The sequence below is a fragment of the Lactuca virosa genome, chromosome 9 (assembly GCF_052849685.1).
Source record: "Lactuca virosa cultivar CGN04683 chromosome 9, Lactuca_virosa_CGN04683_v6, whole genome shotgun sequence".
Lineage (NCBI taxonomy): Eukaryota > Viridiplantae > Streptophyta > Magnoliopsida > Asterales > Asteraceae > Lactuca > Lactuca virosa.
The window spans coordinates 243,188,587-243,211,784 of NC_136434.1; the positions used below are offsets into that span (position 1 = coordinate 243,188,587).

Here is a 23,198-nt window from a genome sequence, read left to right on the forward strand (position 1 = left end):
GACCACATAAATCACCGTGAACTAGCTCCAATGGCCGTGTTGCTTTGTACGTCGTCATTAATGGAAATGACTTTCTTGTTTGCTTGCCCACCAAACAAGATTCACACAATTGATTTTCACTGTCAAAATGGGGTAACCCTTTGACTAGACCTTTCTTGGACATCTTTTTCATTGACTCGAAATTGATGTGTCCAAGTCTTGCATGCCAGCGCCACGTGTCTTCACTCAGTCTTGTATGAAGGCAAATAGGTACTCCAATGGGCAACTGTATTTTATAAAGGCGGTTTGGAGTTCTTTGTACCTTCATTAACAAGCAGTTGTCGGCATCATGCATTGTCAAATAGTTGTCTTTCATCCGAATATCGCACCCGGCTTCGGTTGCTTGTCCGAGACTGAAAATATTATTTTTCAAATCCGGAATGAAATAAATCTCCGTTATCAATCGTTGTTGTCCCGATTTTCCTTGGAAAACAATTGAGCCTTTCCCTTTTATTTCGACACACGAATTATCACCGAATTTGACCTTTCCGGTTATTCCTTCGTCGAGTTCGGAGAAAAATGAACGATTTCCCGTCATGTGATTACTTGCCCCGTTGTCCAAATACCACACATCGTTTTCTTGTGAGTTGTATCGAGACGGTATCACCTTCTCTTCGTTCAAAAATACGGACTCGTGTAGAAATACTGTTTCATCGGCATCGTCGTGTTCAGTAAAATTACTTTCTTGGAATTTTTGGGTTCTGTCCGGACATTTGGATGCGTAATGGCCCGACTTATCACATCTGTAGCATATAATCTTCGACAGATCTTTTTTCGGGTTTCGGTTTGAGTCCGAATTAGAATTGGGCTTGTTTTTGGGCTTATTATGGTTCTGGGCCGAACTAGGCCGGTTTCCTCTTGGGCCTGACCCACTGGGTCCTGCTGACCCGGATCCTCCACCCGACCCGGATCTGTTCCGATTAACCCCCCCACCTTCACCCGATTTCGCCCATTTCCCCTTCGACTCTGTCGATCCACCTGAAGAGCCACAGCCACCGCCGCTGCTCGAGCTACCACTCGATCTCGAGGCAAACAACACCTTCGCGCCTCCTTCTCCATTGTCATCTGCCTCCCTTATTCTCTCCTTGTACGCTTTCAGACGTCCGACTACGTCCTCGAAGCCAACGGATTTCAGATCGAGCACCTGCTCGAGGGATGCCACCAGATGGATGAATCGCCTGGGAACAACCTTCAGAAGCTTCTTCACAAGCTTCGACTCGTCAATTGTTTCACCAAGTGAGGCAGATTTCGAAGCCAAACCGGAGAGTTTTCCGGCGAACGAGTCAATTGACTCTGTCTCGATCATTCTCAACCGATCGAAATCGGTGTTTAATGTTTGCAGTCTCGCCTCCTTTACCCTATCAGCTCCGACGTATCGAGCTTTAATCGATTCCCACAGGGTTTTTGATTCATCGACATCTCCTATTTGCATGATTAGGGCTTCGGGGATTGCCTGATACAATAGCCCCATTGCCAGGTTATTCTTTTCATCATTTTTCTCTTCTCCTGGATCGATTATGGTCCAGGCTTTATGAATTCTGAGTACGACTTTCATACGCAGGGACCATACGGTGTAATTTGTGGAATTCAACATCGGGCAAGCCACAGTGGTTGTTCCGACCTCCTTGAGTTTCACCGGAGCCGGGCCAGCATCACCACCTTCTCCTTCTTTGTCTGACATCTCTTTTACTGGTGTCCTTCTTGATCACCAGGTATGAATTCAAGCCCCTGTTCTTGAACTTTGATACCAATTCTAATATGACAATTGTATAGTATAGCAATTGTATAAACACAGACAAATATATCAAAATATCTCTTTGATTGATTTGGAAATATAACTCAAAACCAAACTTGTTTACACTGTGTTGTACTGCATCTTCATAATTCGATATATGCTATATATATATATATATATATATATATATATATATATATATATATATATATATATATATATATATATGCTAGAGTAAGCTTTATAATATAAAATACAAAAAGATACCCAACATCTTGATGGTATTCCTTTTGCTTTTCCTGGAAATATGGTGAGTGGAAGACAAGGAGGGAATTAAGGAATTGAGATTCCAACAACCTCATCATGATTGTAACTTAAAATTGGTTCAGATACTTAGCTATTGGAAAAAAAATGATTATAAAACAAATCAACTTTTTGGAGATCACCGAAACTTGGCTGTTGGAAAAGAAATGATTATAACTAAGAGTAAAACCAAAATATAAAACACAATCACACTTACCAGGGGCTTCCCATACTTGAGCTCGCTAATGCGTTTTGCATGTGGGTTCCGTTCTAACCTTTGCATCACGTTCTCAATATCCTCTTTCGTTCTTTCGTTGCTTCTATGCATGTTGTAAACAGCTGGTAGACCAACTAGCAAGAAATATACTAAAAGATTCTCAATATTAACAAGCAGTGTAATAATGTAAGCAACCTGAATGACCGATAGTTTCTATGCATGTACCGGAGAAATTTCTCATATAGTCGTTAAATTGTAAACTGATAACAGGCATATTATTATTACCAGCAAGCATTTCCGACAGCACTGATGGATTATGACCAAATGGACCCATTTTTCCAGCCATCATGCAACCCAGTGAACAAGAGAGGTAGTCGATTTCTGAAAGTTCAGATAATTAAACTCCCATATGCGTATCCTTTAAACAGAACCTGTTCAAACACAAAAGCAATATTAATCGCTCAGACAACTCATAGTAAAGGATACGCGCACATACACACAGTCACACACCATATAACACACACAGCCACCCACGTGGTGGCAGGCGGTAGTTGGAAATGACAGCCACCACCTCACGGTGGTGGTGATGGGTTCCCTTTGGACTCCCTGGCAAGCAAACACACGCCAACACACATACTCAAAACACGAGTTCAACACCGAAATGCGCACCCAATCTCAGCCACCAACGCGGCGGCGTATGGCAGTCAAACGAGATAGCGATAATGGAAAAGACGTCGGAGCGGAACAGCAACAATGACAGTCGCGGCGTCGGGGGATATAAACCCGTCACCACGGTAAACCCTAACCCTAGGAACCATGTTACAGCCGCCACCACCACCCTTATGCCTCCCCACCAGCGCCGCCAACTTCACTCCCTCGACTTCCGGCGCTGCACCACCGCCTCCGTTGAGGTCGTCAACCACCGTTGTTGAAGCCGGAGACCACCAAGAAGCCGTCGTTGCTATCTAGCCGCCGACGAAGTTTCGTGACATCCGCTACCACCTTCCTTCGTCATTATCTTCATCTTCCTTCTGTCGCTGTTGCTGCTATCGTTCACCTCATCCATTCCTCTCATTCAGTTCGTCGTTGCTCCGCCACCAGCTGTGTCGCCATCAAAGCGCGACCACCACAGTCAGGTCACCTGTCGTCTCCTTCCGTTACACCATTTTCGCCGCTGCCACCGGTTGCCATGTTGTTGTTGTCGTCGTTCGTTGAACGCCACCAGGTGGTGGCTGCTTTTGTTGGATTAATGTCTAAGTCCATAACTATATTTGGTATGTACTTGACCTGACCCGGCATGATCCATTTGGGTTGCACTTCACCAGCACAATTTATATGGATAGTCTTTTGAGAATAGTAAATATGGACTCTTATATATATGGAATGGGCCAAGTTCATATATGGAATGGGCCAAGTTCATTTAGGTTGGGCTAAGCTTTCATGGATGGTCCATGGAGCTTTTAACCCATGGATCCTATGTAAATGAAAGGTCATGGGTATTAGGGTTTACATGGATGTAACCCTAATCCTCCATAATATATAAAGGGGTCCTTGGCTCACAAAATTGGCACAAGTGTGTGAAAATAAGAGTGGGCCGATTTTAGTGTGCATGCATATTCTCTCAAGTTCTTCCAAGGTGTTTTGGTGATTTGTGATTCCATTTGAGGCTTCCACACTATTGGGGCTAAGCTCTTAAAGCTTGAAGACATCAAGCTACATCAAAAGGTATGTCATCTAACTAGAACTTTGTAGTATAGGTGCTTCATAATATGCTAGTTAGGATGAAACCTTGGAATAGTTAATATTTGCATGTATAATAGAGAAAACATAGATCCAAGGTTTATAGGGTTGCATGTACACCATAGGAGTGTTAGAATGCTCAAAACCCAACAGCTTTTGGAGCTCGAACAAAACGTATGTATGGTCGTTACCCTAATCTTCCGCCACTATCCACCGTGAAAGGTGGTTGTGTGCGTGCTTTGGTGCGTTGTGTGTATTTATGCAGTGAGTAGGTGTTGTGTGTAGGTTGTTTGGCCGAAAATTGCGAGAAAGGCCACTACTACCGTGAGGTGGTGGTTGCCACCACGTACCACCGTCGGCCACCACAAGGGTGGCTGTGTGTGTTTATCCATTTGTCTGTGTTTATTTTGGGATTTGTTGTTGTATATTGTAATCGATGATGAAATAATGAAAAGAAAACTCATAACCCCCAGCGTGAGGTGGTGGCTGCCATCACCAGTCGTCGTATTGGGTGACGGTGTGCCTTTGTTGTGTGTAGACTGCTTTGGGATGCTTGGACAAAAATGGATTGGAACCATAACCACCACCGTGAGCCTCTGTTGACCACCACTACCCGAAGTGGTAGTGGGTGGTGCCCGACTTAGGAAAACCCTAATTGTCCTAATGAAACCCTAATGGGCCTAAGGACTTAGCTTTTGGGCCTAATTGGGTTGTGAGGGGTTGGAAACCCTAATTAGGGTTTAGAAAACCCTAATTTTAGATATATGGGCTTTGGATTGTCGGACTCGCATGTTTGGACAAACAGATTGGGATTATGTATTAAACCCGACCACACTATATGATTGACCTAGTAGATTGATGGACTTAATGGATTAAGTCCTTAATGGGTTAATGTAACATCTGGACTCCCCATGTATATTATTTACGTGTTTATTTTTGAGATTTACTGAGTGACTCGACGAGTTGTGAGCCCAACTCGTTGAGTAGAGTCGAAGTAGCCACGTGGGTTTAATGAACTGACTTGACGAGTTTGAGAGCCGACTCGCCGAGTTGGTGTTGTGCAATGAAAACCTAAATCCCCGGGGTTGAGGCCTATATAAGAGAACTGATGTCCTCATTTCCGCCTCACCAGCTGCCCAACCTTCCTATGTGAGACCTTAAACGTGTGTAGTGAGCTAAGAGAGTTACAAAGCTAATCTTTGAGTATTCTAGTGCATCTTTTGAGGAGAATAGGAAGTTATCCAGCAAGGAACAAAGAGATTTAGTGTCATTTCGTCCAAGAGCTTTAGTGGGAGGTAAAAGCCTGCACATTTTCTTATCTATTTGGTTAGATCTCATGTTTATGGAAGTTTAGGGTTTCCACCACCTTTTTATTGGGAATTTAAGTATACTGAGTTATCATGAGGTCTAGACCTCAGATCTGGACCTTGTGAGGTCCCTAGAGTCCAAAGGTCCCAACTTTATTCAGCCATATGAGGGTTATTGTGCTTAACTGTTGGGTTTTGAGCATTCTAAAACTCCTAGAGTCCAAAGATATTGATTGTTGCTCTTCAACATTCAAGTCTTGCCACTGCTATGTTCAACGCCTTTGATGTTCCGATGTCCTTGGTTCAACTGCTACCTACAACAAAGCTCTAGATGTGATTACATTCAACTTGGTGAATGATAAGAAGATTCGTCTTTCCAAGAAACTGTTTTGTCAAATTATTGGAATACCCAATTCTCCACTGTACTATAATATTACAAATGCTCAAGTCATTCACATGTTCAACGAGATGAGTCATCAACCCCCACTCACCAAGATCAGTGACTTCAAGAAGTCAAGCCTTCCAAGCATTTGGAACTTTCTTTTTGGTATTTTTCTTCGCTGTTTGACTGGTCGTAGTGTTGGATTAGACAAAGGAAGAATGGAAGTATATGTCATGGTTGCTGGGATTTACTATGATCTTGCTGTTGATTTTTCAACTCAAATATGGAAAGAGTTTCTGAAGAGTGTGCAGAATACCAATGTTGTACAAGGAATTTCGTGTGCTCGATACTGGAGTTTAATACTTCAATATGCTTATGAGAAGGAGGGTATTCCAATTCCTGTTGATGAAGCTAAAGCAGAATTTATGAAGTATCGCTTTCCGAAGTCAGTGGAAGATGATTCGGAGGTTTTCCCAAATGTTGCTAGAATTCCTGATGGTATACTTAAGAAGATTGATCCATCAAATTCTGTCTTGGTGGCTTATTTGAAGAATGTAAATCCTTCCATTGTAACTGGTGTATTGTTAGAAAGTAGTAATCAAGGTTCATCCAAGAAGTCAAAGAAGTCCAAGAAGGTTACTGATGAGGTTGTTGTTCAAGAAAGCCCCAAGAAAGTCAAGTCTAAGTCTCCTAAGAAGGTTATTGTTGAAAAGGAGAAAGTTTCGAAGAAAATTGAGAAGCCTAAGTAGAAGGTGGTTATTGAGTCTTTGAATGAATTAATTCCTTCAAAATCAGGGGTTTTTAAGCGCCTAAGGAAGATGTCTCATAGATTTCGAACCTTGTTTGATGATCTCTCACCAACTGTTCGAAAGACACAGATAAACAGTAGAGGGGTAATTATTTGTGATATACCAGCCCCAGTATCCCCATCCTCGAAGAAAAGACGAGCTGAGGATGTGGCAAAGCATATTGCCGAAAAGAGAAAGAAAAAGAAGTTGGTTGTTTGTGACGACTCCTCTGATAGTGAGATTGTCCCAGAAACACCATTGGGATCGAATTCTCCAAAATTATCCTTACCACAAACCACTACCTTAATTTCACCAACAACAACAAAAATTCCACTTGAAATTGTTCTTACCAAATCAGTTACTGAGGAGGTTCCAATTTCTAACATTGTTGCAAACGTATCTGATACGGGTGTACTTGTTACTATGAGTGTTGAAGGGTCACAATCACTGATTACTCAAGGTATTCGTAATCCATCTCTTTTCGCACCAATTTCAACTGTCGATGTTTCACTTCCACCTTTTATCACTCAAGTTCAAACAGCCACCACCTCACCTACGTTCGAACAAATTCTACAACAGCCAATTACCACTCTCTTTCAATCTCAATCCACCAATACCCCAAAACCCAATTCCGATGATGAAACAGATGGAGGAGGTTTCGGAGGAACGTTTGATGATCTCCACTTTGATTCAGAAGAAGAGGATATACCATATCACATGTTGATGTCTGGTAAGCAATTTAAAATTCTGGACAGGAAACTTAATTCTATTCTACAATCACAAGCTGATTCTGGAACAAAGAATTCAGTTTCGGGAATAGAAGTTGATGTTATGTTGAAGGCAATGGAGCTTCGAATGCAGACACAATTGGACATTGTGGATAAAAATAACGAGTTGAGGGTCAAGGCTCAGGCTGATTCGTTTAACTCTGAAATCAAAGATCTTCATCTGGTAGCAAAAGAACGTCATGTTCTTTTTGTTAAAGATGTCAAGACCGTACGAGAAGATGTCAATCGAAAACTTGAGGAGCTGAAGGTTGAAGTCTCCAAAGAGCTAAATGAGCTGAATTCCAACTATTCGATAATCAAGTCGAATGTTGACACTATAGCGGCTGCCGTCACAAAGATTGTCGAATGGTATCAATCATTCACTCCTAAGTTTGAAGCAAAGACTAATGAAGATGGACAAAATTTCGACAAGATGGGAGCTTTACTTGGTGAACTGAAAGAATTAGTATCAAAACCTGCTCCAACTTCGTTTTTAACCCCTGAGTTTTTAACTCAGAAGTTACACAGTTTAGATCAAGCTATTCAGAAGGATGTTGCTCCAATTTCAAAGTTTGCAAATATGTTACCTAATGGTGCCCCACCTGCTGTCACAGGGGTGCAAGGGGGAGAAAAAGAGAAGAAAGCTCAAGTAGGTAAAACTTCGAAGGTTTTGAAAGAAGGCAAAGATAAGTCCACAACTGTCGAAAAAGTGATACATACTCAAGTTTCAACAAAGGTAGTGTCAACTCAAATTATCACTCCAATAGTTTCGAAAGTCAATACAACACAAGCCATCAAAACCACAACAAGACCAATAATGAAAGGAATTGTGATTGGTTCAACAACTGAAGGTGGGAGTTCAAGTTCTTCAAAGCCAAAGATTTCTGAAGCTGAAAAAGATAAAGGGAAAACGATTGCGATTGAAAAATCAAAAGAAAAGAAGAAGGCTGAGGTAGAAGCTGAAATGGAGAAACAGAGACAAATTCAAAGCATTATGAGGCTTCGTGAGAATGGTCCACCACACATGGATAAGGGAGATCCTAAGAAGTTACATAGTTACGAAAACATCGAAGCCAGAGTGTCATACAATCAAATGTATGCATTCGAGAAGAAACCACGAAAGAGTTATTCTATCGAAAATTCTGATATGAATCAACTCGATTTTCCTGTTAACGAAATGATGTTCTTAAAAGCTCAGTATAAGGTGTTCTTAATTCTTGTAACTCTGATTCTACGTTCATTACTTGATTCAATACTTCTTCACTACCTATTGGTGGCGAAGCTGATACACGACTTAACCGTCCCAATACGAAGTAACGAACTTCAAAAGAATCTGAATTCCCGCTGATGATCTCTAAATTTCTGAATTACAACTGCTCGCCCTAGACTGGCGATTCTCTATCCTATCTCTTATCCTCAAATGCATCTCTGGATCCTAACCATCTACGATCCCCTGACAATAAATTCTCCCTAGCATCTCCTATGTCCTAATAACTCATGCAGAAAGAAAACGAAAGCTCATAATACAATCATAAACAAATAGATAGGAGAAAAGACATACCAGTCGCCACATTTGGTACTGTCCTGGCCTCCTCGGCTGTAAACTGAAAGGCACGTCCTTGAGCCTTCAGAGGCTCTGCTCTACCCTGACCCCCGCCAGTATTCCTCAGGGTAGCTGGTGCTGGGGCCTGCACTGGCCTGACAGCCAGTAGGAGACACTGGGCCTTCATATGGCCCACTTGCTCGCAATGGTAACAAAGTCTGACACCAACCGCTGGAGTCTGCTGCCTACAATCCTTCGCGATGTGACCCTCCTTGCCACACTTGTGACATACCGAAGAAGATCGGCAAACCCTATCATGTACCATGTCGCACTTTCCACAAGTACGACCCCTCTGACTCTCCCGCCTGTAGTCAGCGGCCCTAAATCGCTTCGGCGCAGGCTGTAACTGCGTCGGGGCCTGTCTCTGCTCCCTCAACTGAAGCTCAATCTCTAACTCGCGCCGTCTGGCGGCCTCCAGCAACTCTAGCAAGGTATCACATCTCTGCGTGGACACGAACTGTCTGATGTCCGTCTTGAGCATTTTTTTTTCATGCTTATTTTTATATATGTTTCCTACATATCATTATATCACATATAATACGTTTATTTTTATTTGAACTTACATGCGTTAACTTAATAAAATAGTCTTACTTGCTTACTTTTATATATGTGTCGATATAAATTCAAGTTTCTTTACGTTTTGATGTAAATTTTGTATACATTTTTGTGATTATTTTTATGGCGTTTACTACGTATGAGTTCGGTCACATATAATATAAACTCAAGTTATTCAATGATACTGATATTCTATATTAAATGCAATAATATCTAACTTTTATCGATAAAATGTATCAAAATTTAACTTAAACCCGGTACCGAATACTAGTTATTTCACTATTAAACTCATCATTTCACTATTAAAAGAATTGACAAATATACCCATAACCTAGCCCTTATACATCGACACAAAAACAGCAAACGCCTCCATACTCCATTGCTGTTCTCTCCATCGTTGCCTCCTCAAGCCCTCCCCTGTGAAGCCACCGCCGGTAGCCATCTCCTCCCCACCGGTCGGATATCGTCACAGCCGCCCGCAGCAACATCGGAGACCTTCGACCCCACAGCTAAGGTTCGTGTTTGTTCCTGCTTCTGCATTCTTCTTTCTTTTTCCTGCTGTCTGCTTTCATTCTTCTGCGTTCTTCTTTCTTTTTCCCTTTGTTTTCTGGTAATTGGAACGCAAAAATTGTGGATTTGTTTGTGCCGGTGTCGATATTTTTGGTGCTGCCGTCGATTTTTTTTTGTGCTGCCATCGACTATACTGATTTGAAGTCGTATCTGATCTGAATTTTGTGTTGCTGTCAATTTTTTTGATTTGAAGGTGTAGTTTACCTCACATCAGAACTGATTTTGACTGAAATATCTTTAAATTTGTAGTTTACCTTTGAATGTGAAATGAGAACTAATTACAAACGGCAATTGTGTATGTGTTTGTGCTTCAATTATCAAGAACCTAGATGTTAATTCTGTTATTGTAATAGTAGCATGGAATTATTATAACTGCAGCGACCATGGCTGAACAAGAAACTCTCATTGATGAAAACTTCCCCTTATTTTCTCAAAAACCAATCAAAAGATCCTCCAAACCTGTCACCACCATTGCTGATACCCCTACCCCCACCCACCACGAATTGGTCAAAGACACATCATCCAACCCCAACCCCAACACTACTCGCCTCACTTTTTCTGACCTAAATCTTTCCGATTGGGCCCTTCAAACCTGCAAAGAATTAGGCATGAAAAAACCTACCCCTGTTCAACAACACTGCATCCCTCGTATCCTTTCTGGTGAAGATGTATTAGGTATAGCTCAGACTGGAAGTGGTAAAACCGCAGCTTTTGCATTGCCTATCCTACACCGCCTCGCGGAGGATCCTTTTGGTGTGTTTTGTCTGGTGGTGACTCCCACCCGCGAGCTGGCATACCAGCTGGCAGAACAATTTCGGGCCCTTGGATCATGCTTGAATTTAAGATGTGCTGTTATAGTTGGTGGGATGGATATGATTAGCCAATCACAGACCTTGATGCAACGCCCTCATGTTGTAATTGCAACTCCTGGAAGAATTAAAGTTCTTATCGAGCAGAATCCTGATATTCCTCCTGTCTTTTCTAACACCAAGGTAAGGAATGGAATGGTTCATTCCATTCCATCCAACAAAACATACCATTTGTTTAATTTGTGATGTGATATGGAAGTTAAGTTTAACATAATTTCAGTTCTTAGTGTTGGATGAAGCAGATAGAGTTTTGGATACGGGTTTTGAAGATGAGTTAAGAGTGGTGTTCAACTGCTTACCAAAAAACAGACAGACTTTGTTATTTTCTGCAACAATGACAAGCAACCTCCAATCATTACTTGAGGTTTCTGCAAATAAAGCGTACTTTTATGAGGCTTATGAAGGGTTTCAAACAGTGGATACTCTCAAACAGCAGTATATATTTATTCCTAAAAATGTGAAGGATGTTTATCTGCTTCATATTTTGTCACGAATGGAAGATATGGGGATCCGATCTGCCATAATTTTTGTTTCCACATGCAGGTATTATGATTCCTTCAAATTCCAAATTTTTTTATTTAAAAGTAAAGAGAATAAAGTGTAGTAATTTATCAGGAGCTGTCATCTTTTGGGATTATTGATGGAAGAGCTTGATCAGGAAGTGGCTGCATTACATTCATTCAAATCACAGTCTTTAAGGCTATCTGCTCTTCATAGATTCAAATCTGGGAAAGTCCCTGTGTTGCTTGCAACTGATGTTGCTAGTAGGGGTTTGGACATTCCTACTGTTGATCTTGTCATTAATTATGATATTCCAAGGTAACCCTAAACCCTAAACCCTAAATCCTAAACCCTACAAAATATATAATATATTTTAATTTAATTGATAAAAAAGTGGATAAACTATTTCAGATATCCAAGGGACTATGTTCATCGTGTTGGAAGAACAGCTAGAGCTGGTAGAGGAGGATTAGCAATAAGTTTCATCACCCAGGTTTGAACAACAATGAGCTTCTTTAAGCCCATTTGAATAAAAACTAGAGTAAATTACATTTTTGCCCATGTGGCATAGTGATTTTTTCTTGTTGCTTTTTTGATCCATGTAGCACCAAATTCTCATGTTCGTGATCTATTTTCGGCGGTTAAACATGTCAAATGACCTTTTTGCCCTCCGTCCATTACAGAGTCTCAAGGACCAAAACGTGAGAAAATGTTGCCACAGGGACTAATAAAGTAACAAGATTCCTTTTTGTAGCAAATAAAATAACACTCATAAAACATGGGCAAAAAATGTAGTTTACTCAAGAAATTATGAGTTGACAATTTTGCATGATATATCATAACATGTCATGAAAAGATAAAGTTGCTTATATGGATTAAAATTTTGGCAGAATATTGTATATCTTTTTTTATGATATAGAAACTGACATTGGAAAGAAGTTGCATGATTTTTTGTATAAAATATACAATTTATTCATATTTAAAGTTGATTAATTTGGCAGAATGACATAGACCTTATTCATGAGATAGAAGCTGATCTTGGAAAAAAATTGGAAAAGTTTGAGTGTAAAGAGAATGAGGTGCTTGAAGATATTACAAAGGTAAGTTTTCATTATTCTCTTCAAAAATGTTCCCTGTATTATTGTTTATGAAAGAAATAGCAACCTACTTTTGCTTTCATTTCATTCTATCACAGATCTATTTTCATTTTTCTTCTTTGACAAGGCATTGTAGTTTGGAATTCTACCTACCGAATTATAGCATTGCACTTTTGAAGCTTTTTATATTAGGGCATTATTATACTTTTGAAATATGTATACAATTGAATTAAATTGCGTTAATTTGCAGGTTTATAAGGCAAAACGTGTGGCGACAATGAAAATGATGGATGATGGTTTTGAAGAAAAGGCAAAAGCAAGAAAAGCACAGAAGATGAAGAGTTTGGCTGAGAAAGGATTGTTGACGAAAAACAAGAGACGAAAAAGAGAAACATATGCAAATGCATCACACTAGTTTCAAATTCAATACCAATATACCATGAATTTTTGTTGTTCAACTACATAGTTTACATTAACCGATAAAAGATTGAAATCACTCATTAGTCAAAGAGAGACTGTTGATTAAAATTTGTTATTTGTTAATTACATCAGACACAAAAAGAGAGATTGGCATTTTAGTGATGTACATTAGTAGAATTTGGAAAAAAACAATTTCAACCCATTAAATTTATTTAGATAAAGGTAAAATAGATATTTCATGTAAGTGAGGGACCAAAATCAAAACAAAGCCAAACCCTAGGGACAGTCCGGGTGAAAATTAGTATGATGAATGTAATTTAGGTTGTGTTTGGCACGCCACAGTTAGCTTATAAACTAACTTATTTTTCGAGTTTTATTAAGTTACGTTTGGTAAACCAAAAATACCTTATGTCGGTTTTTTTTAAAAGCTTCTTAGGGTTTTTTTTTTTTTTTTTCAAATATATCTTTTGATTAATTATAGAAAACATATTATTTTAAATACTAGTTTTTTAGCTGCTAACTAACTTTTCATACAACAACTAGCTTTTTAGTAAGTACACCTAACATAACGTTAGTTACAGTTTATTAATAAGGGAAAATGATCTATAAGGGTAACATAGTTATTGTTTTGTATACGTTTAGTCTTTTTTGTTTTGTTTTTGATTGTGTGTGTGTGTGTGTTTTCTTTTTATTTATTTATTTTTTGTAAAATAAGCTATTTAACTTGTTGTTTTGTATACATTCAGTTCTTATGACCGCTACTGAGGACCGACTACTTTAGGTTAAGTTCTCATTTCGTACACATTTAATTCTTACTGTTTGTTTTTGATGCAAAATAAGTCCTTATTGTTTGTGTACACTTTTAGCCCTTATGATTATGTTTCTTTAGGTTTTGCTCACGTGACATCCTACGTAGGACAATAATTAGAGAGGTGTTCTCATACATGACTATTCCCTCACTTATATCAATGACCTAATTCACGAATCGGTCAAATAATGGTGGTGCCCTAGTTTTCTCCAAGAAGATGTTTTCGAATTTAGTTTTATCTATCTCAATAGTAGACAATATGATTCTTTGTGATTGCTTTCTCCCAACTCGAATTGGGGCTTCAAAGACAAATAACACCCTGAAAAAAAGTTTAGAGTCTTCCTTAATTCCTTGATAAGTCGATTTTGACCATTTTTCAGCGAATATATATATATATATATATATATATATATATATATATATATATATATATATATATATATATATATATATTATATTCTTTTCAAATTGACCCCAAATTTTAAAGATGAGTTTGCAACTGCTAAAGAGGAGGTTTATTGTCCTTGCGTGTAACCCAAAAGAACTATGCTATAATTATTAACAGTATAAGCAACTGTTATGAATGTGGACACTATTTCCAACAATTGAAATCATTATGGCTAATTTTGACATCCCAAATTTCACGGCCAGAAAAGACCGATTAATTTATACTTATTTAAAATCAGAGTATCTTTTTTGAAGAATAATACTGCAGAATTTGTTCCCAAAAACATGATGATGATATTATCAAAGCATTTCTGAAGAAATGAATTTTATTTATATTACAAATATTGGGGTGTCATCATCAATACATGTGCTCTCGTGCCACTACATGTAATACAAGAAACTAAGTGGGTCAGGCCTGGGAGCCTGGTGAGCACATAGGGTTTTCAACCCATAATAATTAAATTCTTTTAATTATATGTTTTCATCAAATCATTCAACCTGATCACCCATTCCCGCTATCCTCACTTTCTATCCTTAAAGCATCTAATTTAAGGGATCTATCCTAAGGATCATCTTCAGGATAGACAATAATGTTTAGGGGGTATTGCTTAGCAATATATGTCAATAAGGAAACCATGGGAGGATGGAGTACACCTGGTGAAAACTTAGTTCAAAAACACCTACAGGTTGCGAGCCTACTAGCGTTCCACTGGATTGTCTAGAATAGTCCGTGGTCATCATCTATACTCCGCCAGAAGACTATATCATCTTTAAAGTCAAGGCCTCTCATCATCTATTTCATCTTTCATCTCTCATCATCTATATCATCTTTTATTTACCCATCTCTACCCAATATATTTATAGGTATAAAAATACATATACAATTTGAATAAAGTTAAACCTGTATAAATTGTTCATCTAGCATAGATATCAGGAAAACAAATAATAGACACATATAACATGTAATTTATCTTAAATACTTCATATCTATGTGTAAGATGAAAGTAACTATACAATCATTTGTTAAAGTGATGCCTCGAAACTTGGACAAGTTTCGCTTCTAGCAACTGACTTTTCCTTTGATGTAACCAAGTATCATTATCACTAAGTCTTAGTCTAATATTCTACGTGACTGAAAATAGTTTAGACCTATCAATCATTGCAATGAATACCGATAGTTCTATCAAATAAGGATCAACAAGGTAGGAGAGTTGGGAGGCATGAACATTTCGGTGTATAGCCTTTCTGAAATCCAACAACCAAGCCAACATGACCATTCTAGACACCTTTCCGGTAAGTAGATCAATCAATATTATAACTTGGAATTACATATAGTTCTTATTTATAAATTCATAACAACGACTATGAATTTAAATATAAATACACTAAAATAAAATAAAGTGTAATTTAACTTACATGGATTTCCTAGACAAAAGTCCGAAAATTGCACAGGCAGAACTTCAGGCTGATAGCTACTAGATGTCGGGCTCCTTGGGACCTCAGAACTTTCCAAAAAACCCTAAACTCTACGAAAAACTCGGACTAAATTGAGAGAGAGAGAGAGAGAGAGATTTGGAGATGTGTGGGGAAGAATGAACCTTAGGCAACTATTTATAGGCTGAAACACGGGCTTGCGAGCCACGCAAGGGCCATGCGTGCTGTGGACATGGTCGATGTGGCTCCTCAGGTGCGCTAACATGTGTCCAGCTCCGTGTGGGGCGATGTGGCTGGATTCTAGAAGGTCATGCGCGAAGCACATATGCGCGTGTCGAATTTCAAAATTTCAAAATTGCATAACTTCTTCATACGGAGATCTACAACTTTCATTTAGACTCCGTCGGCTAATTTTGAATTTGATGTATTTCACACTGGCTTAGACTGTTAAAGCCCGTATAAAATGCATAACTTTGTCATCCTACGTCCGTTTTCGAATGTCTTTATATCGTTGGAATCGTATCAGTTATATCTTCAACTCTCGTTCAGATTGTTTTGGCTAACAATCAACCGATCTAAAATTTGATTTCTGAGTTGTATACTGGTACACTGAATCTTAGAAACATCATAACTTCCTCTAATAAAGTCAAATTTAGATGTTCTCTATATGCATGCTCTTGGTTTAACGACAACGATGACTTTCATTTAGATCACTAAGGCTAAGAAAGTAACCTAACAAAAATTTACTTTTCATGACGCGCGTTGCCTTATCGGTTCGGTCGCGAAACTTCGAATGATCATAACTTCTTCGTCATCAATCTGATTTAAGCATTCCTTATATCTCCTTAATCCTTATCACGACTACTTCAACTTTCGTTAAGGATATTCGTCCTAATTATTATTTTTATTAGACGCGTATTTTATTCCTATTATATTATATTATAATAATCACATAATATATACACGAAACACATCATATTCACATAAGTCTTCTTTATTACGTCAAATAGGTTACAATTATTGACCCTTACTATTACATCATCTTATTAATGCCCAGTGGGAAATGCGGGCGCTACAATTCCCCCCCCCCCCCCTTAGGATAATTCCGTCCTTGGAATCATGCATCATCAAACATATGTGGATATCAATTATTCATCTCACTTTCTGTCTCCTAGGTGAGGCACGACCCATTCGAATGTCTCCATCGTACTAGCACTAATTTGAACATATTTCTTCATAACTTCTTCGTCTTACGGTCAATAATCACTTTGGGCTCTTTAATCATCCTCTTATCTTCATCAATTCTTATCTCCGAAAGTGGAATTATATCGAGAGCTTCTTCTGTGAACTTCCTCAAATAACACACATGGAAAGTGTTATGAATACCATCCAATTCTTCTGGAAATTCCAGCTTGTAAGCTTGGTTCCTAACTCTCTCAAGAACCTTGAATGACCTAATAAATCTTGGATTCAGCTTTCCTCTCTTTCCAAATCGTATAAGTCCCTTCCATGGCAAGACTTTAAGCAACACCAAATCTCCAACTTTTAAAGTCATTGGTCGCCGCTTCTTGTCAGCATAGCTCTTTTGACAATATTGAGCTGCTAACATCCTTTCCTTGATTACTTTCAGCTTCTCAACAGTGTGATGGATGATCTCAGGACCCATAAACTGCTTTTCTCCGGCCTCAAGCCAATAAGACGGTGTACGCCACTTTTGTCCGCACAAGGCTTTATAAGGTGCCATCTTAATGCTCAAATGGTAACTATTGTTGTAGGAAAACTCTACTAGGGGTAGATACCCATCCCAATTACCTTGGAATTCTAGGGTACATGCTCTTAACATATCTTCTATTGTTTGAATTCTCCTTTCACCCTGACCATCATTTTGTGAATGGTAGGCTGTACTCAAACACAACTTTGTACCCATCTCTTCTTGTAAGCTCTTCCAAAACCTCGAAGTGAAACGACTGCCACAATCTGACACAATCGTTAAGGGAGCACCGTGAAGTCTTACTATCTCCTTCACGTAGACATCTGCAAGCTTATCCATACACCATCTCTCATTGGCCACTATGAAGTATGCACTCTTTGTGAATCGATCCACGATTACCCAAATCATGTCGTGACCATTCCTCGTCCTAGGTAACTTGGTCACAAAATCCATGGTGATGTATTCCCATTTACCCATGGGTACAGGCAAGAGCTCTAAACTCCCATAAAGTTTCTGATGTTGCACTTTAACTCTCGTGCATGTCACACACTCAGCCGCATACTTAGCAACATCGAGCTTCATCATCGGCCACCAGTAGTAAGGTTTCAGATCCCTATACATCTTGGTGATGCCTGGGTAAATATAGTACATGGTCTTGTGAGCTTCTTCCATGAGAAGATCTCTCATTCCTCCCATCTTAGACACCCAAATCCTTTTTTGGAATACCTTCAATCCTTGACTATTTATGCTGAATTCCAATATTTTGCCTAAACGCTCTTCTTTTCGGTTATCTCCTTCCAAAGCTTCCTCCCGAACTTTCTTACTACTCTATGCAATTATTGAGACAATCTCAATTCTCAACACCCTTGGATTCTTCCTTTCCAAGTTTATCTTTCTACCAAAAGCATCTTCTACGATGTTCCCTTTACCAGGGTGGTAAAGTATCTCACTATCATAGTCCTTAAGTAGTTACAGCCAACATCGTTGTCTCATATTCAATTCCTTTTGATCAAAGAGATACTAGAGACTCTTATGATCAGTGAAAAGTTTTCAACTTGTGCCATAAAGATAATGCCTCCATATCTTTAGTGCAAATACTACCACTGCTAACACTATATCATGAGTACGGTTGTTATTCTCGTGATCTGTCAGTTGTCGAGATGCATAGGCGATTACTTTATCTATTTGGGTCAGAACACAACCTAACCCAACTCCAAATGCATCATTATAAACTGCGAAGTCTTCAACTCCGTCAGGTAAAGAAAGAATCGGTGTGTCACACAACTTCTTATTTAGCTTCTTGAAAGCTTCTCCATGATTCTCAATCCATGTATATGTAACTCCTTTATTGGTCAAAGCTGTTAATGGAGCAGCTAGCCAAGAAAAGCCTTGGATAGACCTACTGTAATATCCAACTAATCTAGAAAGCTTCAAATCTTGGTGGGACTTTTTGGTCGTTCCCACTTCATCACAACTTCAATATTTGATGGATCAACCATTATTCCTTCCTGGTTAACCACATGACCTAAGAATTGGATTTCCCGAATTCAAATATCACACTTGGAGAACTTTATATACAACTTCTCCTTCTTCAAAACTTCTAACATTTCTCTTAATTGCTTGCCATAATCTTGTTGGCTCTTTGAATATATGATAATTTTATCGATAAACACTATTATAGATTTGACTAAGAAAGGTTTACATACCCTATTCATCAAATCCATAAATGCTGCTGGAGCATTGGTTTGTCCGAACGACATAACTGAAAACTCATAGTGTCCATATCTAGTTCTGAATGCAGTATTCTCCATATCCTGCTCTCTCACCTTTAGTTGATGATATCCTGACCTAAGATCAATCTTCGAGAAATAGCTCGCACCCTGCAGCTGATGGAACAGGTCTCCAATCCTTGGCAATGGGTACTTGTTCTTCACCATTGCCTTATTCAACTCTCTATAATTTATGCACATCCACATGCTCCCATCCTTCTTCATCATGAATAACACTGGAGCTCCCCAGGGTGATGAACTAGGTCTAATGAAACCCTTGTCTAACAACTCCTGAAGTTGCATCATAAGCTCCTTCATCTCCGTCGGTGCTAATCAGTAATGTGCTTTTTCTATAGTATGGTTCCTGGTAACAAGTCTATCCTAAACTCTACTTTTCTATCAGGGGGCACTCCAGGAAGATCTTCGGGAAAGACTTCCATAAAGTCACCAACCACAGGTATCCTTCGAATTTCCTTATTCTCCTTCTTCGCATCGATCAAGAATGACAAGTATGATGTACACCCTTTGGACAAACACTTTCTGGCTTTCATCAGGGAGATGATTCCAGAATTTAGTCTACGTTTGTCCCCATACACCATAAATGGTTCTCTTCCAGGTGGTTTAATCACTACAATTTTCTTTCTACACTTGATCTCGGTGTCATTCACACTAAGCCAATCCATTCCTACCACTATGTCGAAGCCGTTTAACTCAATGGGCAACAATTCCTCGTGGAATTTATTCCCATTCAAGTTGATGGTGATGTTCTTTATGCAATCAGTAACATGTACGAATTTGCCACTAGCAACTTCTACTATTAGAGCGCTATCTAGTTTATCTACAAGCAATGCTAGTCTTCTACCAAATTTATGTGATATGAAGGAGTAGTTAGCTCCATAATCAAACATTATATATTAGCAGGCAATCCATTTACAAGAAAGGTACCTGAAGCGACATCTGCTTCCTCCCTTGCTGCTTCCAGTGTCATCTGGAATGCTATCGCCTTCGGCTTCAATGACTTATTAGGATTTGCAGCCTCCTTCTTCTTCGGGTAGTCCTTCGCAATATGCCATTCTTCATTACATTCGTAACACACCCTGTAAGTCCCCAATCTGCTTGTGTATCAATCAGATCCGTTTGATGGTGCGGAATCCCAATCAAACGGATGATGTCAGATCAATTAGAAGAGAAGGAGAAGAAGAAAATGATGAATCTTGTATGTATTGATATGAATGAAGATCCGAATACAAGATTCACACACACTAACACACACTCTCTTTTCTCTCTCTCTCTAGAACACCTTCAAATGCACACACTTAAGCTCCTCTATTCTATGTGTTCATCCTTCACATGCACTCCTCACCCTATATATATGGACCTAAGGCCAAGCCCAAAATACAAATAATCCAATGCTCGGTCCAAGCTACAATTAATCCTATACTATTTTTGGCCCAAATAATAAAAACAATAAATGCTTAGAAAAGCAAAGTATAAACCATATTTTTGACCCAACAATCTCCCCCTTGGTTTATAGCTTTCTTTTCTTTTCTTAAATGACCCAACAAGCTCCCCCTAAAAAGTAGATGGCTTTCTTGTTCATCTTCATTGTAAGCTTGGCTTCAACATTTATCTTCAATGAATGACTTCATCTTGAGCACTTGGGCGTTTCTTCAAGATTTAACATTGAACGCACATTGGGTGAGGAGGCTTGACGTACTGATTCTTGAAAGATAATGCTTTCAGTTTGAGAATATTCAGAGAGAACATCAGAGAGAACTAATCTTCTGGATCACTTCAGCAGGTTCAAGATAGCAGCAGACTGATTGAGGAGGCTTCAATGCAATCCGTCACATATTCTTCAATTTCAGCTTCACCTTGCTTCTGGGGTTGAAAGATTGAATGTCGAAAGAATAATCTTCATTTCTTGCTCCTTCGAATGAGAATTCTTCGATGATCACGGATGAAGCCTTGGCTCAGAAATTTTCGATTCAGTCTCCATGAGTCTCATCTACACCTGAATTCACTTTTCAAGACAAAACAAACTAAAAAAAAATTTAGCACACAATATATATATATATATATATATATATATATATATATATATATATATTTTTGTATTTTTCATATTTTCTGAAAAAGAAATAAAACAGAAATAACACTATTTTTGGATTTTTTTTTATTTTCTGATTTTTGTTTGGTTTTTAAAATTTTTAATTCTCCCATAATATTTAAATTAGAAGAAAACTATGAACAAATTTAACAAAAATAAAATGATATCTAACTTTAAGAATGATTTGGGATCAAAGTTTTTAGACAGCGTTTATCCGCTTGTCGGTACCTTTTATCTTCACGTCTTTGTCTGATCGATCGCCGGTATTGTGGTCCACTTAAACACGAAAAATTGTGACAGAATTAGGACTTACTATTAGTTATAAGACAGAGTGATCCTAAGTTCCTAGATAATATTTCTTAAGGACCATTCAGCTGACGACGACCAGGGATATTGTTGTCCACCTAAATTGAGCAGCGAGATCTATAGACAATCTGTAAGTGTTCAATTTTAATTGTACTAGAACATGGTTCCCGCTTCCTGATATGCTCCAGTAATCAAGAACTTCCACTCCTTACATCGGGTGAGCAGACAATTATTAAGAGAGAAGATAGATTTAGAATGCATATGCTATACACCCAGGTCGGATCTCTTCCAATCACGCAGAGGGTGAAACATATGACTAACTGAAGTTTTAGAGGGATTAAGAAAAAAAATGATGCATATACTGTGTACCAGGTCGGATTGTGAGTCACGCAAAAGAGACAGTATATGGCTAACAGATAGAAAGAATTGCATAGATAGAGGATGCAGAGAAATAGAGTTGCATATGCTACATTCCAGGTCGGATCTTTCGATCACGCAGAGGAGGCAACATATGACTAACAGATAGAAAGAAAGAATATAACCTTCTACAGACCTAATTTATCGGAATTCACCAGTCACCCCATCAATACCGGAATTAAGGACAGAATCCGCACATCGAGGAAAAGTTAATCCACGGTTCCAGATACAGGTTCTTTTAATGTGACCAGTAGATTCCCATATTTATCTCCCTGCTCAACCTATCCAAGCGTCGTATTGTCAGGCTAAACGGATCTAACTAGGTTAAGATCTGTCAAGTCTATGAATTCCTTAAGTTCAACTCTGCCTAGTCATGTCCATTTAGAATCTTTCGTGCCTACCAGCGCATCGAACACAGAGCCTAGACAATTCAGATTCAGTCCCTTACACAGATTCAGATTGCCTGTTATCACATGATTATATCACTTCCCAAAACATCTCCCTCAAACTCATTTCATAACCAACATATTTTTGGATTTTCTGATTTTCTAATGTTTTTGGATTTTCTAAAATTTTCTAATTTTTGTTTTGTTTTTATTTCTCCCCCTAAATTTGTGCATAGGAGAGAAACGAAAGTAAATGCGCAAATTTAAACTATCCTAATACAAAAATTAGTCTTTAAAGCGAATCAGCTTAAGAAAAACTCAGGAGTATAGAGAGGAAAACTCAAACCGTAAGTCACCGATTGAATTTGCATCCAGAAGGTCTGAGAACAGCACGCGTAATCTCAGAACAGATCCGAAAATTCTTCATGTCATTAAGCACTAACTCCGTTTGTGATCTCTTCCTTTTTTCCTTTCCCGAAAAGGACACATACTCCCAAACAATGTTCTGAGTGTTGTACAGTTGAGAGATGTATCCTATCATGTGCCAGGAACAACCACTACCAACAAACCGAAGTCTGATGATATGCCTCCATAGCTGCTCCGACACAGAGCGGGATCAGTTGGTCTTTGGAACCCAGCCCATTTTGAAACTGGGTCGACCTTTGTCATCCTTGCACGGTACTCTCTCCCATGACATATCCTGTTTATCACAAACAGAAGATGAAGAAATATTAGAGTCATTAGTTGATTTGGGAGAGTGAGCCTTTGGAACCCATTTGTAGTTGGGTTTAACCCATTTCTTTTTCGATCTGATGGGTGGCTCGGTACTTGATTTTGAACTTGATGTCGGCCGTTGAGATGACTTTAATTTTGGCTTCACGGGAGCATCTCTTGGATTTGACTTCTTGGCCGACATT

At 38.8% G+C, this 23,198-nt stretch overlaps 1 protein-coding gene across 3 annotated transcripts; it reads left to right on the forward strand.

Moving 5' to 3' along the window:
* Positions 1-9,765: 9,765 nt before the first annotated feature.
* RH36 (RNA helicase 36) lies at positions 9,766-13,001 on the forward strand. Of its 3 annotated transcripts, none has more exons than XM_079072619.1 (7): positions 9,766-9,950; positions 10,360-10,998; positions 11,096-11,418; positions 11,491-11,694; positions 11,788-11,869; positions 12,378-12,476; positions 12,724-13,001. In XM_079072619.1, the coding sequence occupies exons 2-7, from the start codon at positions 10,390-10,392 to the stop codon at positions 12,886-12,888; spliced, it is 1,482 nt and encodes a 493-aa protein (XP_078928745.1). In that variant the 5' UTR covers positions 9,766-9,950; positions 10,360-10,389; the 3' UTR covers positions 12,889-13,001. The 3 variants fall into 3 exon arrangements, with proteins under 3 accessions (XP_078928745.1, XP_078928746.1, XP_078928744.1); XM_079072620.1 differs by having other exon boundaries at positions 10,363-10,998; XM_079072618.1 differs by having other exon boundaries at positions 10,385-10,998.
* The last annotated feature ends 10,197 nt before the right edge of the window (positions 13,002-23,198 follow it).